This window comes from Chanodichthys erythropterus, chromosome 18 (assembly GCF_024489055.1).
Source record: "Chanodichthys erythropterus isolate Z2021 chromosome 18, ASM2448905v1, whole genome shotgun sequence".
NCBI classification, from domain to species: domain Eukaryota; kingdom Metazoa; phylum Chordata; class Actinopteri; order Cypriniformes; family Xenocyprididae; genus Chanodichthys; species Chanodichthys erythropterus.
The window spans coordinates 24,372,929-24,391,994 of record NC_090238.1 but is presented as its reverse complement, the minus strand read 5'-3'; the positions used below and the strand labels follow the sequence as shown (position 1 = coordinate 24,391,994).

Genomic DNA, 19,066 nt, shown 5'->3' with positions numbered 1-19,066 from the left:
GATTTGGCTCTAAATGAGTTCAGTGATTCAGATCAAAAAGATTATGTGAAAACAAAACCAACACAGTCATCTTTTAACTTTGCTTGTCTGGTTGGTTTTAAAACAGTTAAAACCGCCCAAACAAAATCTAATATTAAAAAGTCAAGGGTCAAGAGCTCACCTAAAACAAACCCTGACCTCGATGATGGTAACTTAAAAATTGCGATTTTCTCCTTTGGTGATTCTGCTTGTTATCATCAGGTGTCTTCAATAATGCTCAATCATCACTCAATTAATCACTTATTTATCTCATTAATGCTTCTGGATCTCAATGACGGTAAGTTTTCAGTGTGAAACGTTTTTATTCGGTCATGACATCTCAATGACGGTAGGTTTTGTTACTTTGTTCTGTTATGAAACATCAAAGACAGTCAGATTTATTCAGTTATGAGATCTCAATGACGGTAAGTTTTCAGTGTGAAACGTTTTATTTTTTTCAAAATTAGATTTCAATGATGGTGATGGTTGGTTTTGTTCAGTTACGAGATTTCAATGACAGTATTTTTTTTTTTTGGTGATAACATCTCAATGATGGTAGGTTTTGTTTCTTTGTTCTGTTAAGAGATTTCAATGACAGTCTGATTTATTCAGTTATGCGATCTCAATGACGGTAAGCTTTAAGTGTGAAACGTTTTTTTCGCACAAGCTTTCAATGATGGTCTGTTTTATTTGGTTACGAGATTTCAATGATGGTCAGTTTTATTCAGTCATGACATCTCGATGACGGAAGATTTTGTTCCTTTGTTCTGTTATGTGTTTTCAAGGACAGTTGGATTTATTCAGTTATGAGATCTCAGTGACGGTAAGTTTTCAGTGTGAAAAGTTTTTTTTTCAAAACGAGATTTCAATGATGGTCAGTTTTGTTCTGCTACAAGATTCAGTGATGGTCGGTTTTGTTCTGTTTTGAGATTTCAATGATGGTCAGTTTCATTCGATTATGACATCTCATTGACGGTAGGTTTTATTCTTTGTTCTGTTATGAGATTTCAATGACAGTCAGATTTATCCGGTTATGAGATCTCAATGACGTTAAGTTTTCAGTTTGAAACATTTTATTTTTAGTCACAAGATTTCAATGATGGTATGTTTTGTTCATTTGTTCTGTTATGAGATTTCAATGTCAGTCAAATGTGATTTCAATGATGTGAAGTTTTCAGTGTCAAACTTTTTTTTCATTACAAGATTTCATTGACAGTTGGTTTTATTCTGTTACGAGATTTCAGTGACGGTCAGTTTTTTCAGTCATGACATCTCAAAGACGGTAGGTGTTTTTACGTTCCGTGTACAATCAGGGTATCTTCCGTTCATTCATGTTTTGATTTGATATTGAAATCAGAAAAATGAGAAAACCACACTTTTTTTAATTTTTCATTTTTAAAATGAAAACGAAAAAACAAAAAATTGGCTTGATTTTTCTTTTTTCGTTCTGGGGTAGGAAACAAATAACCAGTTTGAATATTCGATCTCTACATGTGGGCAGGAATGAAACGCCTCTTTCCGCTGATTGGTCAACCAGACGTCAAACCATGTCGTCATCAGTTGTTCATCGGTTCAGATCAACAGAATAAAAGTCCCTCGCTCTACAGCTGTACGGATTCTTAACACTTTCTACATTTTATCTCTCTCTCATCAAATATTAATTTACTTTGCAGCTGCACACAATTACTCCCATTCTACAACGTTAGCACAATGACTGTTTTATTGAAGTGACCAACTATAAAAATCTAGCGAAGCTGCTCGACGCAGTGGGCAGTGAATGTATTGAATTAAAAAGTGCAAATCTGTAGCCTATCGATGTAAATATGCAGCAGTCATAACTTTTGTTTTAAACAACACCCTGAGTTTTGGACATGGGATGAATTTGAAATATATGAAAATATATTACATGTTATTAGTTCATCAAAGCGGTGCTATAGAGAGATGGACTTAAAATGTGAATTTGATGATTTGATGACGGAGGTGAACTCGTTTATGCCAATTTGAAATAGGCTATCCCACATTTAACAAAAGTAAAATAAATAAATAAAGGGGAAAATGTTAAAACAGTGTTAAAAAATAACCATTATAGTGCTCTCTTAAGATATCAATTATACTTTATCAATATTAGGCTATATATCAAAACCCTGAAATAACACTAACAATAATGAGATAAAGAGTATTTTTATAGCCTATTTATTGTCATCTGTCTATGTCAGAAATTAACTGTAATTGATTTAATTGATTAATTGATTTTCAGGGGATTTGGGGATTTTTTCCTAATCTTATTAAATATGTATGCTTTCTTTAATGTTAAGTTCTTACATTTTGTCAATTAAATTAGAATAATATGATGCTATAGGTTGTTACCAATTCAATCGGTATCAACCAGAGGCTTGCAGAGGTGTCAAAGAAGCAGCACCTGAAGTTGCTTTGAGATTTATGAGTTGTTAGATTGCTCAGAGAGGGCAGTATATGTGTAGGAATTACAACTGCATAATGTAATGATACTTATTGTTTTACACATCATTTTGAATACAGAAAATTTTAAATGACAAAATGAAACGATAATTGGATTATGAAATTAATGTTGCCAGTAGGTGTCAGCAAGTCATTGTGTTAATGATTGAGACATTTAAGTCATTGAGTCATTTTAAGCGATTCGTTTAAAACGCTGATTCATTCAAGAATAATATCAATTGGATCTCTATAATCTTTTGGGCCATTGAATCACTCAGTCAACTGATTTGTTCAAAGACTCTGATTCATTCAGGAATGAAACACGGCTCTGTGCGCTACGAGTCAGTCACACAACGGTTCTGATATGCGTTGGAAGTTTAGTCGGCATAAATAAACTCAGAATATTGCCTTAAACAAAAGTTATAACTTTAAGAAAAGGAAAAAAAATAGCATGTTCCCTAGTATATACATATATGATACAGAATAGGATAACTGAATATTTAACATTTGACGTCCTACACTTCTCTATGAAAAAAAAAAACAAAAAAAAAAACAGAATAGGCCCAATAGATATGCTGTGACTGTAAAATACACACATATATATATATATATTTTCGGTTTATGAACTGTGGCGGCGGCACAGGGTCATTGGGAAACATTGAATGAATGTTTAGCTGAGGCTATATATAGGCTATATTATATAGGCTATATAATATATATATATATATATATATATATATATATATATATATATATATATATATATATATATATATATATATATATATATATATATATATATTTCATAGCCTATCTATCATTTCAAATCCATCCCATGTTGTCTAAAACAAAAGACATTTTTACACTCAATGTATCGAAGTTGTAGGCTGGGGGTAGTGTGCAGCTGCAAAGTAAATTAATATTTATGAGATAAACTAATATTTCACGTGATGAATTAATGTCTACACAGAATTAAGCCCTGACACTGCATCAGAACGATTTGTGTCAAGCCATTCACTAGTCTGGCTAGAATTCACTAGAAAGAGATGAAATGTAGAATAAACGCGTTAAGAATCCGTACAGCTGTAGAGCGAGGGACTTTTATTCTGTTGAGCTGAACCGATGAACAACTGATGACGACATGGTTTGACGTCTCGTTGACCAATCAGCGGAAAGAGGCGTTTCATTCCCGCCCACATGTAGAGATCGAATTTTCAAACTGCTTATCTGTTTCCAACCCCAGAACGAAAAAAGAAAAATCAAGCCAGTTTTTTCTTTTTTCGTTTTCATTTTAAAAATGAAAAACGAAAAAAAGTGCGGTTTTCTCATTTTTCTGACTTCAATATCAAATCAAAACATGAATGAACGGAAGATACCCTGATTCGTGTACCTTCGTATAATTTGTTTTTTCGTTTTTGTCTTCTAAACGGAAAAAGGAAGAAAGCATTCATTTATCACATATTCGACCCTCCTCATGAGCATAAATAAACAAATCTCGAGTCGTTTTTTCATATTTTTATTTTCGTTTTAATCACACTTTGTTCTAATCCACCAAAAGGAAAAACAATAAAACCAAAATGGATAAACGGCTTGAATATTCGATTTCTACATGGGCGGGAATAAAACGCCCCTTTCCGCTGATTGGTCAACCAAAGATAAAGCCGCGCCATCAGTTCTCAGCTCCAGAATCAGCTCCGCGCAACAGTAGACTATATATCCGATACATTTGTACGGAATATTACAGAGTTTATTGCAACTACATTTAATCTAGTTCTCATCATCAAACAGCCAGACTAATATATAGGCCTAGCTTGACACAACCCGTGCCGGGGTAGAGCCTAGACAGAGCTTTTTTTAGGCTATAAGCTATTCATTCGCGTAAGTTTAAATATTAATATTTGGCGGATTTATATCGTATTAAATATTAATTTACGTGGCATCTGCTCTCACAACTACTCCTAGCCTATGTATTTGCTTGGCACACCGCTGTTTTATTTAGCTGACCAATTCTAAAAATATCTGCTGGACAGCGCGGAGAGAATGTATCAGACATTTCATCTGGGTCTATATCTCATCAAACAACCAGATTAATGAATGGCTCGACACAAACCCTGCAGACCATAGCTTTCTTCTGCCTGCGCATACATTTACATGCGGTGGAATTAGTTTATCATATTAAATATTAATTTATTTATATTGCATCTGCTGTCACAACTACCCCTAATTGGCACACCGCCTGTTTTATTTAGCTGATCATCTCTTGAAATCTGTGCACCAAAAATGCACGACGAACAGCGCAGTGTTACATTGTAGTGAAGAGCAGATCAGCAGTCCTGACATTGTTTTGAACCGTTTATTTCATTAACACTGAGTATGTCCCTCAAAACAATGTTTTATTTTTTTTCTGCCAGCTAAATTTCTAAATCAGTCACAGATCATTGTGCGACTCCTGACATAAGGCGCACAGAGTAGCCTATAGTAGTAAATTCGTGAATGAATCCGAGTCTTTGAGTGATTCACCAGCCATACAGCCTTTTATTACTGAATGAATCAGCGTTTCGAGCGAATCGATTGAATAAAATCACTCGTTCATTAACAGAGTGACTTGCTGCCACCTACTGGCGATATTTTATATTCGTTTCATCTTGTAATTTATTTCATATTTCTGTATTCAAATCATTTTGTATAATACATAAAATTAATGTAATTGCATTATGTATTTGCTCTGCTGTGTGAATGTATTAACGGACCTCTCTAAGCAGCATTAATTGTGTAAATACATCTAAAAGAAACTTCAGATGCTGCATTGCACCTCTGCAGTGCAAGATGCCTTTGAAACAAAATAATGTAAAAAATATAATATTGACTAAATGTAAGATTTTAAATTAAAAATGGCATGCCTTTAATAGGATATAGCTATTTTAAATATAGCTTATTTTACTAATTAATTTTTTGACGGTAATAGATGGCAATAACCCTTAAACACGTAATGAACGGCAAGACGCATTGAAAGTTTCTGTTTCTGTTCTGTTTTCAGTTAAAAAAATGTGTCATTTAAGCGTCATTTAAGTTAATAATTATTGATTTTTACAACGAAAGTGATTCAATCAAAACCTTTAGCTCGATAGACTTTATAGCTGCTGCAAAGCCAAAACAAACGCTGTCTATTAATTTTCCTATTATCACTGTGATGCTGCTTTGAAACAATCTGTATTGTAAGAAGCGCTATATAAATGAAGATGACTTGACCCTTGAATCGATTCTGCTCTGCGCTTCAGTAGACTGACCAATCTCAGCGCTGTCCAGTGCGGCACACAGTCCGGCACACAGATTGAGGCTAATAAGTGTGCCAAAGTTGTGATGCCACGTACATTAATATTAATTACGATAAATTAGTATTTCACTGCACGCGAATGAATACAGAAGAAAGCTCTGTCTAGGCTCTACCCCGGCACGGGTTGTGTCGAGCTATTTATTAGTCTGGCTGTTTGATGAGAACTAGGTTAAATGTAGTTGCAATAAACTCTGTAATATTCCGTACAAATGTATCGGATATATAGTCTACTGTTGCGCGGAGCTGATTCTGGAGCTGAGAACTGATGGCGCGGCTTTATCTTTGGTTGACCAATCAGCGGAAAGGGGCGTTTTATTCCCGCCCATGTAGAAATCGAATATTCAAGCCGTTTATCCATTTTGGTTTTATTGTTTTTCCTTTTGGTGGATTAGAACAAAGTGTGATTAAAACGAAAACAAAAATATGAAAAAACGACTCGAGATTTGTTTATTTATGCTCATGAGGAGGGTCCAATATGTGATAAATGAATGCTTTCTTCCTTTTTCCGTTTAGAAGACAAAAACGAAAAAACAAATTATACGAAGGTACACGGACCTTTTACGTTCTGTTATAGGATTTCAGTGACAGTCAGATTTATTCAGTTATGAGATCTCAAAGATGGTAAGTTTTCAGTGCGAAATCTTTTTTTCATCACGAGATTTAAATGATGGTCAGTTTTGTTCTGTTACGAGATTTCAATGACAGTATTTTTCATTTGGTTATGACATCTCAATGACGGTAGATTTTGTTCCTTTGAACAAAAAAAAAGCGAGTCGCAGTCCACTAGTTTCTATGGCAATATCAGCTGCTTTGTTAAAACAAAACATACATTAAAGCTGAAATCCAACCTGAATGATGACAACATAGAATAAAATACTATAACTAGTGATCATCAAATCCTTTTTACAGTTTATTTTACACATTTTGTGTTTAAGTCTTCCACTTTTTTCACAAAACCTTTGCTCTCTAGAAATCCAGTCAGTTTGGGTTAAAATTCTTTAAAAGGCTTATAAACACTGAATTATTACCAACATATGAAATTAAATTAAGGACATGCATCAGAAAAATTGGGAATGTTAGGCAATAATTATATGAATATAACAGCTTGATTTTGCAGTGCTGTCTGTCTAATGTCTGTTAAAGCAAAAGTGTCCAAAAGTGGGAATTATGCGATAACGGACACAGCAATGCATCATGTATTATAAGATCATTATGTTAGCTTGATCCATTAAAATGTACAATATAGCCTATTTCAGTTTAGACCTAGATATATTACCTATTACTCCACTAGGTCTAAAATATATTGTTCGCTGCAAACATGATGATCTTAAATTTATTAATTATTAATTTACTATAAATAAATGTGGAAAATGGAAAATGGATAAAGTAGGCTAACTACGTTACCGCAGATGGAGGATTGGTTGGATTCCACAACTGGTAATAAAACATATATAAGGCAATACAACATTTACTGTAGGAGCCATACAATTTACATGGTGACTTAATTCAAAAAACTTTTGTGCTTCTGATTTGGCAGTGAAATTCGCCGATTTTGAGTGTGTACGTGAAGGATTATATGGACCAGTTAATATTTTCACCCCATAATATCTAGTGGCTGTTAGCAAAAAAGTATCGAAGTGTCGCCTCTTGGGTTCTTTACTCTTTGGTTATACACTTACGCACTAATGCCTACACCACAGACAGGATTCTTTGTGTCGTTTTTAATCTTGTGTCATAGGCGTAATTTGCGGGTGGGACATGTCCCCACCACTTTTTGCCAGGGTCGATATCCCACCACTTTTTTGAGACATTTCTCAGCACGGATGTACTAATACGTTTGTGTTAAATAATAGGCGATCTGGCGCTGGGATGTGTTGTTGTTTTAAAAATCATGTGATTAAGTGCTCGTTGCCGCTGTTATCAGTGTTCTCTTTGCGCTCGTGCACACTGCGCAGCCTTCAGCATAACCTGATATTGCTGAGTTCAACATGTTCCTGGGTCAACATTTATATCAGGACGTACCAGTCTTCACACGGGCGAGCGCTTCAATCTTTTGCACACTGTTGCGACCAGAGACTTGTTCTGGTGAAATCACAAAATAAAGTGCACATAAACGTCCCTGCTCTTGATACCATCACTGATGAACATCTTTGTTTTTAATGAGAAAAAAAAAAATTACATGAGGGAGGATTAGAACCCAGAACCTCTGGCATGCTAAACAAAAACTCTACCCCTAGTCTATCGGGACACACCAGATCAATTGAACTGCATATGGTGTCTGTGAAGAATTACACGTATCGATTTAATTTGATTTCAATTCATACAGTCAATAGCCATACAACCAAATTAGCCTATCACGCCACGATAGCAAAGTATGTAGCATTTCTTTACCGTAGTTTTGGACATATATATTCATTTATACATTAAATAAGCTCCCATTGTTCAGAGAGTATGAAATGAACACCCGCCGCCCCGTGGTAATTTGTGGGTAGTGCAGTGGCGGCGCCGGCGACGTTTTGTTAACCAGTTTACACGCGCCTGTAGAAATAGCCTACACATCTGATTACATTTTTGAAAACAGACGGAAGAAGATCCGTCAATATGCATTTGATCATTGTTTGTGCCAGATGTTCAGCGGTTATGAGCGCGAGCACATACATGCTCATGTTTGGGATCGGTGAGATTTGTAATGTTTTTAAAAGAACCCTCTTCTGCTCACCAAGGCTGCATTTATTTAGTTAAAAATACAGTAAAACAGTAATATTGTGTAATATTATTACAATTTGAAATAACCGTTTTTATTTGAATATATTTTACAAAGTAACTTATTCCTGTGATGGCAAAGCTGAATTGTCAGCATCAATACGCGCCAGTCTTCAGTGTCACACGATTCTTCAGAAATCATGATGATTTGCTGCTCAAGAAACATTTATGATTATTATCAATGTTGAAAACAGTTTCAGGATTCCTTGATGAATAGAAAGTTCAAAAGAACAGCATTTATCTGAAATAGAAAGCTTTTGTAACATTATAAACTACGGTTTAAACGTTTGGTGTCAGTAATTATTTTTGAGAACATTTTTTTTTTAAAGAAATTAATACTTTTATTCGGCACGGATGCATTAACTCGATCAAAAGTGACATTTATAATGTTACAAAAGATTATATTTCAAATAAACGCTGTTCTTTTGGACTTTCTATTCATCAAAGAATCCTGAAAAAAAAAAAAACATTGTAGGCTACACAAATATTTTGTACAACTGTACACAATAAATGTTTCTTGAGCAGAAAATCAGTATATTAGAATGATTTCTGAAGACTGGAGTAGCTAATGATGCTGAAAATTCAGCTTTGCCAATACAAGAATAAATTACATTTTAAAATAGAAAACAGTTATTTTAAATTGTAATAATATTTCACAATATTACTGTTTTTACTGCTGTTTTTACTTTTTACTGTACTCTGCATTCAAATGCAGCCTTGGTGAGCAGACAAAACTTATTTTAAAAACATTAAAAATCTTACCGATCCCAGACTTTGAGCGGTAGTATACAAAGTAACTAGTAACGAGCAACTTGAATAGTTTTTCACTGGATACTTTTTTACTCTTAGTCAAGTAGCCTAACTATTTAGATTATTACTTTAACTTTTACTTTGAGTAAATATTTCTACTTGTACTTTTACTTGAGTACAGTTTTTGGATACTCTACCCACCTCTGCTTTGATGTCTATCTTTGATATCTTATAATTTTCTTATATAGCGGGCTAGCACACAGGTCTTGTCCGGTATCGTTTAAAGCCCTTTGAAGCAGCATTGAAACTGTACCGTTAGGCCATTGAAGTCCACTATAAGAATAATCCTGGAATGTTTTCATCAAAAACCTTTCTTTTCGACTCAAGAAAGATCATGGACATCTTGGATGACATCGGGGTGAGTAAATTAATCAGGACATTTTTATTTGAAAGTGGACTATTCCTTTAAGGCGAGTTTTCACTTTGAGGCCGGGGTTCGAGTGCTGCTTGGAGCGGTTCAGACTGTTCAGAGCGGATTTTGATCACATAAATACAGGCTTGATGAGCATATGAGACTTGTTAAAAAAAATAATAATAATAGTAATGACATGTAATGTAGGGATTATTTTTGCCCCAGGGTTACACCCCTTATTTTCTGAGGTTTATTTTAACCCTTTATTCAGTACAGTTTATGGCGACTGTACTGGGGCGTTGGGCGGAATGTGATGTGCTGTGTGGACTATTTTACACCAGGGTGACACCCTTTATACAGTACAGCTTATTGCGACTGTACTGGGGCATTAGGACCCACTCAGGCCACAGGTTGATCAGACCCGCTGGCCCCTCTAACACCTCTTCCAGCAGCTACCCGGTCTCCCAGGAGGTCTCCCATCCAGATAGAAACCGGGCTCAACCCTGCTTAGCTTCAGTGGGTGTGCAGGTGAAAGCTTCAGGTTGACAGCTGCAGGCGGCCAACCTGGAGCAAATTTCCAACCATAGACCCTCTTACGTAGCAAATATATATGGGAATATACTGCAGATTCAGAATAGAATATATTACATAATACATTTCCATGTATGGGAAACTATAGTGCTTGTATTTTTCAATGTACTGCAATTGACCATGTATGGCTTTATAGTTTGGTTCGAAAACGCGATAAACGCCGTTTCTTTTTTTAATTGAGTTTTCGCCCGAAGCAATATTGTATCTGGTCGGTATTGAAAAGTCAGTTATTAATTTAGCGCAAAATGCGATTACGTAGTGTTTTCTCCCTTTCCAAACCGCGACAAACGCCAGTTTGCCCCCTATCTGCAGAATGCGATATATCCGCTCAACCAATCACAGCGCACCATTCCACGCACTGTAACAGTAATGGCGGCGCTCTGAATACACCCGGCATCCTAGTTTTTTCCCCTTATATCTACTTTGTATTTTGTGATCGACAAAAACAGAAAAATGAATCATTTTGACGGCATTGATGAACCTGTGGTGGTTTCTGCGGTGGGGAAGAAACGCAAGTCATCGAAATGTAATCATTTACGTGAGGAGATTAAGAAGAGGCACTCGAGTCGGGAGGAGGAAAAAATAAAATGCCGGCTGTTGCTTATTCCACGACAGCATCAAACTTCTGTAACGGTCCCCAAAACTGAATCATGAACAGTTTTTAAAAGCCGATTTTAATATCAACGTACTCGGCAAATGTGTTTATTTTAACCGTGCGGTGGCGCCAGATACCTCTTTAATCAGCTAATGTCAAACAGAGACATATCTAATTAATTTATAACATTAACAAGATTACTCCGTGAATTCATTTTAGGAGCGACGACTGAATGTATTTTTAGTCAAATACCTGTATATAAGATGAGTACTGACAAAGTTCAGAGGTTGTCATATATGTGAATCAGCTTACTTTGTTGTGTATTTTCAATATGAAAAATAACTTTTATATTGATGGATTAATTGCATTAATTGCAAAAACATGGATTTATTGCATTTTAGGAAAAAATTGTTATAATAAACCTTTGAAAATCAAAATCTAGATTTAAATGTTTAATGTTTTTATAAACAAAAGATGCTATGTGAAAGTTTGAAACAGAAAATAGTGGTTTTCATTTTGCCGCATTCTTGGTAAAGATATTTTTACTCAAATTAATCAAAATGGATTTATTGGAACCAAACTCTTCATATTTATGTAAAGACGTGAAAGATTATGATTAGCTTTTTGGTGAATAGTTTAATACATGCAGGCGTGTTTGTGTTAACTAAATAAAACATATCATGTTAAAATTCACAACATATAAAAGGAATAGTGCCTTATATATTGCCATTTGTGTATTTAATCCTTATATCGGTGTTCTCAAACTCAATTCCTCTCTGCACAGTTATGTTCTAACCCTAATAAAATACACCTGGGGCCTGTACCATGAAGCTGGATTAGCTGGCTAGCCAGGTAAGTTTCAGATTAGTTTGCGCCAATCCTGGGTTTTAGGTACCATGAAAGTAACTTGACTTTTAGCGGTGTTCATCGCCATAGTAACTTAGCCTAGGCTGCACGGCTAACCTGCTCCGAACCTGATTGCCCGAATATTTTGTTGTCACCATTGTTGAGATTCATATGCTGATTGCTCATATTTGTGTTTGTCATAGTAGTTAATTGTTTTCTGCTCATAGTTTTTGTTTTTAATTTTCTAATTGATTTCTGTAATACAGTGGCATTTCATATTGCAGTAAAATAAGATTTGTAGTTTAAATGTCTTAATGGCACAGTGCAATTGTTTTATTCAAATGACATCAGTGATTCAGACAACCTCACAACAAATACAAAAACATCAATAGCTAAAAATCATTTGATTTCATTTCAGTTTTCTTTGTTGCTGCAAATGTATTTGAAAAACACACTGTCACAGCAGCCAGAAAAGATTAACATATTAAAAGAGTTAAGAGCACAACTAATGTAAACACCAAACCCCATTATGGTAACCTCAAATGAAACAAACATGAGTGTTAAACTTCTGTTAATTCTCAATAAAAACTTCTGTAGATTTATGACAGAAATAAAGTCAATCTGTGGCGCGTTTCCCAAAGCGATCTATGGTCGCAAGTTCGGTCGTTACCAATAGATTTCAATGGAACTTACGACCATAGTTGACTAATTATGGTTTCTGGAAACGCACCACTAGTGTTTCCCAAAAGCATCGTAAGCCTAAATTGATCGTAGCTCCATTGGTGGCAATGGTTCTACGATCAAGTTAGGCTTACTATTTTTCTGGGAAATGCTACCCTGGGGTGTGTTTCCCAAAAGCATCATTACTGAACCATGGTCGTAAGTCCAATTGAACTCTATTGGTAATGACGGAACTTGCGACCATAGTTTGCTTTGGGAAACACACCCCTGGTTAGTAATATGTGAAGCTGTAATGCTCTTTGTGGAGATGTTTAATCCTCCTCTGTTGAGATCTCTTTTTTTTATCTTCAGTTGATTTCATGTGGCTAAAGTCAGTTGTAGCTCTTGTGTTTCTGTTTGTGTCTTTTTTCAGTTCTCTTCTTTCCTTCAGTGATTCTGCTTGTTAACAGGCTTGTTAATTCAAAGATGATTCTATAAATAATATATGATGATTTTGTGACTTAGATAAGGTCCAGTTCTGGTTTATTTCTTTGCTCTTGGCTGACATATGGCATTGCTATGGCTTGCTTGTGGCTCAGATCTGGTAAACAGGAGTGGTTCGCCCAAGTGCCATCATTCCATGCCACATGTGGCCCAGATCATCATACCACACATGGCAAATGTGGGCCGTCACATCAAGCAGGTCAATTGGCGACATTTTCTCTTTTTACTACAATATTACTATATTTTGTCTGCAAACATTTATCATGTCTAAACATAATTTTAGACATTAATATTCCAAAACTGATCTTTTTGACAAAGTCAAAAACAGTTTATTAGATTGAGTATGACTTACACTTTCCAGATATTCTCTGAATACTTTTTAAATTACATTGCTAGGCGACAATGTCTTAGTCTACTCACATCTGCATTTGCGGTATTGGACCTAATACATCAAACATGGATCTGGCTGTTGATTACATATGGGTTTACTTTCAGGTGAAAACTCACAGGACACCTGATTCTGTATAAGAAATCTACATCTAAGCCCATGTCACAGTGTCTGTCCAACATGAGAAAACACAGGTACCACGCAATGGTATAATGTCAGATTGCATACTCTTTCCTGAAACTAATCTTGATCTAATAAAATGTGTGTGGAGCTTTTTTCCCTGTTTGGCTCCTAATACATTTTTTTTACCAGTTCTAATCAGTTCATTTTCTTTTAGTGATTGACTCGTGATTTTGTGATAGTGTGTTGAAAGAATACCGAGATTACTGCCTGAGCCAGTATTGGAGCCTTTTGTGCTTTACTTGGATTTAGTGCTGACATTTTACTGGCCGTTAGAACTGTGGCAGAAAATCAGATTCAACATATTTCTGTACAAGAGTGGATTATATCCAGATATCACTGTGGAACTCATGACGGTTAAAACTGATATTTAAAACAGTTGCCGTTGAGACAGCTTATATGTTGGGTATACAACAGAGAGCAATTTGTTTATTACTATGCATTCATCTTCATGAAAGCTCACAGCATGTGACTAGATAAAGATTCTATTTAATATCCATAGGTAATTGTGTTTGCAGAGCACTGCTGTGTGTGGTCACATGACCCACAGGTTTGAGTCCTCACATCGGGGTGATTCAGAACATCTGCTGAAGATGACTAGTTCTGGGAGGTCAATATGAGTGTTTGTCATATAATGTCATGACAGTGGCATAATGTCACCGTCGCTTGAATTCACAGGACTGAGGACAAATTATATGCAGTATAATATCCATGTAGCGGGCCATTCCCAGTTGTCCAGTCCTGAATAGGTCCTACCTCCTATCAAACTGGCATATTCCATCATCTTTTTCTGTGCCTTATCTTTTGTTTTCTTTAGTCCCCCAGCCCAAAAAGTCAAGGAAATCTATTTTGTCTCTCTCTCTCTCTCTCTCTCTCTCTCTCTCTCTCTCACACACACACACACACACACACACACAGATGATCTAATGGAAGTAAAGGGGACTTTCCAGCATAGTTATGCTGATGATGCAAACTATTTGAGTGTGCTATATGGACCTAATAGCATAATCTGTTTTATCAACAACAATCAATGCATTATCACACACTGGCAAAATTAATGTTAAATGGGGTTGCATTTTATTTAATAAATGGGTGAGATGGTTATGGTTAAGAGTTTATGGTTCAACATGTAACCAGGGTAATCCAGGGGTCAGAGAGTAAAAGTCCTGCCATATTTTTATTCCACCCACTGAAGCATTAATGAGATAAATAAGAGATTAACTGAGTGATGATTGAGCATTATTGAAGACACCTGATGATAACAAGCAGAATCACCAAAGGAGAAAATCACAATTTTTAAGTTACCATCATCGAGGTCAGGGTTTGTTTTAGTTGAGCTCTTGACCCTTGACTTTTTAATATTAGATTTTATTTGTTTTAACTGCATTAACCAACCAACCAAGCAAAGTTAAAAGATGATCAGGTGGTGTTGGTTATGTTCTCACATGATCATTAATGGATCTGAATCACTGAACTCATTTAGAGCCCAATCTCTGAGTTAGATTCAGATTGACATTGATTACAGCAACACTTTGATTCTACAGAAGAAGATCAGCTTATACAATACAATTTTTTTTAAAGTTCTGATTTAAAAAAAAAGAAAATCATTTAAACACACAGACATCAAGAATCAGTCTGTGAATCTCAACAATGGTGAGAATAATAAAGCATGTTGCAATGTATTCTGGGTGCCACCAATCAAAATTCATCCATGCCTCCCATCATGCATTGCTGCATGAATAAATTATGAGCTGAATTGTCTTAGTAATTTTCTTTATTCTCACAATTAAAATTTTGCTGTTTTTCTGTGACTTTTTAGTAGCTTATTTTCTAATGTTCAGAGTTGATCTGTTGATCAGAATTTGTTGCTTGACACCGTTGTTGAGATTCACAGGCTGATTCTTGATGTCTGTGTGTGCCTAAAGTTTTATCAAGTTTTACCTTGTTATCATCAGGCGTCTTCAATAATGCTCAATCATCACTCAATTAATCACTTATTTATCGCATTAATGCTGCGGTGGGTGGAATAAAAATATGGCAGGACTTTCACTCTCTGACCCCTGGATTACCCACCTCTGCTCGTGACTAAAAATAAAACGTTTCACACAGAAAACTTACCGTCATTGAGATCTCATAACCGAATGAAACCAACCGTCATTGAAATCTCTTAAAAGATTTTACTCTCTGACCCCTGGATTACCCACCTCTGCATGTAACCTGCTCAGTGAGTGAAAACTCAGTAATGGATATTTAAATAGGGGACAAGGGTATAAAGGATATAAAGGATAATGCGATATATTACATAATACATTTCCATATATGGGAAACTAGTGCATATATTTTTCAATACACTGCAATAGGCATTCACCATATATGGCTATATATTGATACATATACAATATTTATAAATGAAGACAAAAATAGCATTAAATTCATAAAGTTTCATCCTTTATTGTGTACAGATATTGCACATACATGTTCCCATATAAATGTGAATGTATTGTACACACACACATATATACACACATTCATGGAATGAGTTACAATCAGTGGTTACAACAGATTTCTAGTTCCCAGCATGCTTTGCTTCTGACTGTTAAAGGAGAGTAAATGTTAAAATGAAGTGCTATTTCATGTGTTTTGCTCAATAGTGATATGGAGTTGATCTGTTAGTGTTTAAAGTTGTATTATTTTGGAATTTAAAAGGTTTTCTGGTATGTTTGAGTTTTTGGGGTTACCACTGTGCTGACGAGTAGAGCCTGAGGTTAGCTTTATGATTGGCTGAACATCATTAAGACTAATAATATAATATGTAATATGTTGTTTATTTAAATAGTAACAGCTGTGCACACTAGTACAATAATAGTCTTTTTGGTAGAAACTTTAGTAAATGCAGGTGTGCTTTTGTTAACTGAACTAAATTGAAAATATGAAACATTTAAAATTTAGATAATTATGAAATATAAAGAATGTGTTATATAGTATATTTTACCATATATGTGTTTATGCTGTAGGCTATGAGTAAATATATCTGCAATATATTATGCATGCAGTACCATATCTGATCACATACAAATCTATATATTAAGTATATTACTGAATATAAAATTACATACATTATGATATATTATTTTCTTTCCACAAGGGTGAAGTCAATGTAGAGGTAAGATTTTTATATAACACAAAATGCCACCACAGAACGTTCCTATGTGAATTAACTGTGAAGTGGGTAGCACTGTCGCCTCACAGCAAGGATCAAATAAAATAAAGACAAACTTCTCAACCCTTCTATTTGCTTTAAATGTTAAATATTTAAATTAACCCTCTTCTAAACCAGCTAATAAATAAGCGTAGTGTAGATTAATCCGTACATACAGTACATTAGGTGGCGATAAGCTTTTGTTCGTTCGCGGAAATATCAAGAAGAAGAAACATTAAGAAGCGATTCGCTCCTTTCAGTTTAATGATATCTGCTTTAGGAAGATTGCCGGTAAATGTCATTACACCTCTTCTTACAAACTTTCTCCGCTCACAAACACTCAGAAGAATATCATCTTTTGGTAAGAAATGCAATGTAGTCCTTCAAATATGACAAGCTTTGAACTTTGCGTGTAAAGTCATAGGTAAATTGAATGAATGAGCATTATGAGCTACAGATTTACTGTTTTTTTATAGACAAGAGACTAATTAATCTAGAAAACGAATTTATAGTTAATTTAAGAAATTATACATTGACAAGCTTTGTTGTAAAATAATCGAAAGCTGATGCCTATAACCCGTATTCTATTTTATTCTACCCTATTCTGCTGTTTTGCTGTTTTTCTATGCATGTTGAGCCTGAACTGAATGATCTGACCAGAGGACTAAACAAGATAACAGATTCTAAACTCCAATGTGCAGTGTGTTGCAAGCTGTCATTCAGTCATTAGATGTCAGAGGTTGACTTTCACCATCAGACAGCAGCAGAACTGCTGCATTCCTGCTTTTGCTCCAGCTCTTGTGCTAAAGTCCTATACTCCAGCAAGACAGCATTCATTAATATGATGGACAAAAGTTAAAGAGCACTTAAAGTGTTAAATAATCGTTCATTGCGTCCAATGATTGTAGGAAGTCTGGGACAGAGTTCCACAGCTTGTGATCATAATCACTAAAAGCTGATTCAACATTTTTCAGCTGTCTTTTACTGTACATTCTATCAGCAAGTTGTAGTTGGATGACCTGAGTAATCTATCTTGAATATATGTTTTATATCTCAAGTACTTTTACTTATAAATTATTGAAAAATGTTTTATTAGTAACCTTGCATTTTCACATTTATCCCTCATTGGTTGTTTGGCTGTATTGTGGTAAGCTATAAGCAAGCCTATATATTGACACACTGGTTTCTTTATTTAGGCCCAGAACTGTGTGGAGCTGATCTGGTTGATGTGATGTGCAGTCCTGGATCCAAGGGGCCCGGAGAGGATGCTTCTGTGGAGTATGTCTACTGTAGAGGTGCAATCACTGAGCTGCTCAAGTATGGACCAACAGACCTGCATGCTCTCAGCAAGGGCCCAAACCCTCTTAAAATGCTCATCCTTGTCATTCCAGGTAGGATGGGTCGAGTTTCCACTTGGCAAAAACAAATGCTTTTATACAATATATATTTTAAAAAAGATATAGATAAAACAGAAAAAAAAAAAAAAATCTATTATATATTAGATTTAAAGTTGTGTTCCAATATATATTAAATGTGCATTACGCATTTTAAAATATACAGTATGCTATATCCAAAATTGTATTTTAATATATTTTAAGATACAAAAAAATATATTAAAATATGAAGAAATATGAATGTTTGTTTTACTCTTAAGTTAGCACATGCTAGTCTGGGACTTGTATATTTGACATATTCGATATTATTACCCAAACCTGGTGTGCATAAATTAATTTTTACAAAAGAAATACATGACCTGAGACAGACCCAATGAAATCAGAACTGAGTCCGACCCAACAGCAATTTTTTTTTTACCCTGCCTTAACCGAATGTAAAAAGCAGCGACGTCTGCACAGCCTGCAGCCCTGCACGCCAGTGGCGAGTGAAGGCATTTTCAACCAGGTATGACACAGACCAAAATCAGAGATGACAAATAAGAAACACTGTAAATTGTAAAAGTATGCTCATCTTCTTACCTTATTTGTAGATGAAATCCATTCTCTGATCCTTCTTTGTAACGTCTACTTTTTTTTAACCCATATGTTGCCAGATAATGCAGTGTATAGTTTGTGTGTGTGTCAAAAATGTAGAATAAAATGTTTTCCATGGATTTTCACAAAAATATACAGTTTCATTTTTGTTTATTTGATTTAGGTGATTAGTTTGACATCAGCTGCATTTAGACAGTCACAGTACGTTGTTTTTCTGCATGTGCAAGCAATTCCAAGTAGATAAACTGCTCATATGTTTTATGTTGCACCTAAAATGAAAAGGAAATTGATATTTAGATAATATTGAGAAGTTATTTAAGTGACTCAAGTATTGCAGAGTGCAGTTTAATGGTATGCCAGAGGGGTTTGGTAATTTACACA

The 19,066-nt window shown here is 35.1% G+C and overlaps 1 protein-coding gene across 1 annotated transcript in view; it reads left to right on the top strand.

Moving 5' to 3' along the window:
• The first annotated feature begins 16,926 nt into the window (after nucleotides 1–16,926).
• The window catches only part of ldah (lipid droplet associated hydrolase), a 54,154-nt gene continuing 52,014 nt past the window's right edge, over nucleotides 16,927–19,066 (top strand). The window contains exons 1-2 of the mRNA XM_067367648.1: nucleotides 16,927–17,058; nucleotides 17,894–18,088. Of these exons, the coding sequence (XP_067223749.1) occupies nucleotides 16,962–17,058; nucleotides 17,894–18,088 (292 nt within the window). The 5' untranslated portion in view covers nucleotides 16,927–16,961. The remainder of the gene's footprint in view (nucleotides 17,059–17,893; nucleotides 18,089–19,066) is intronic.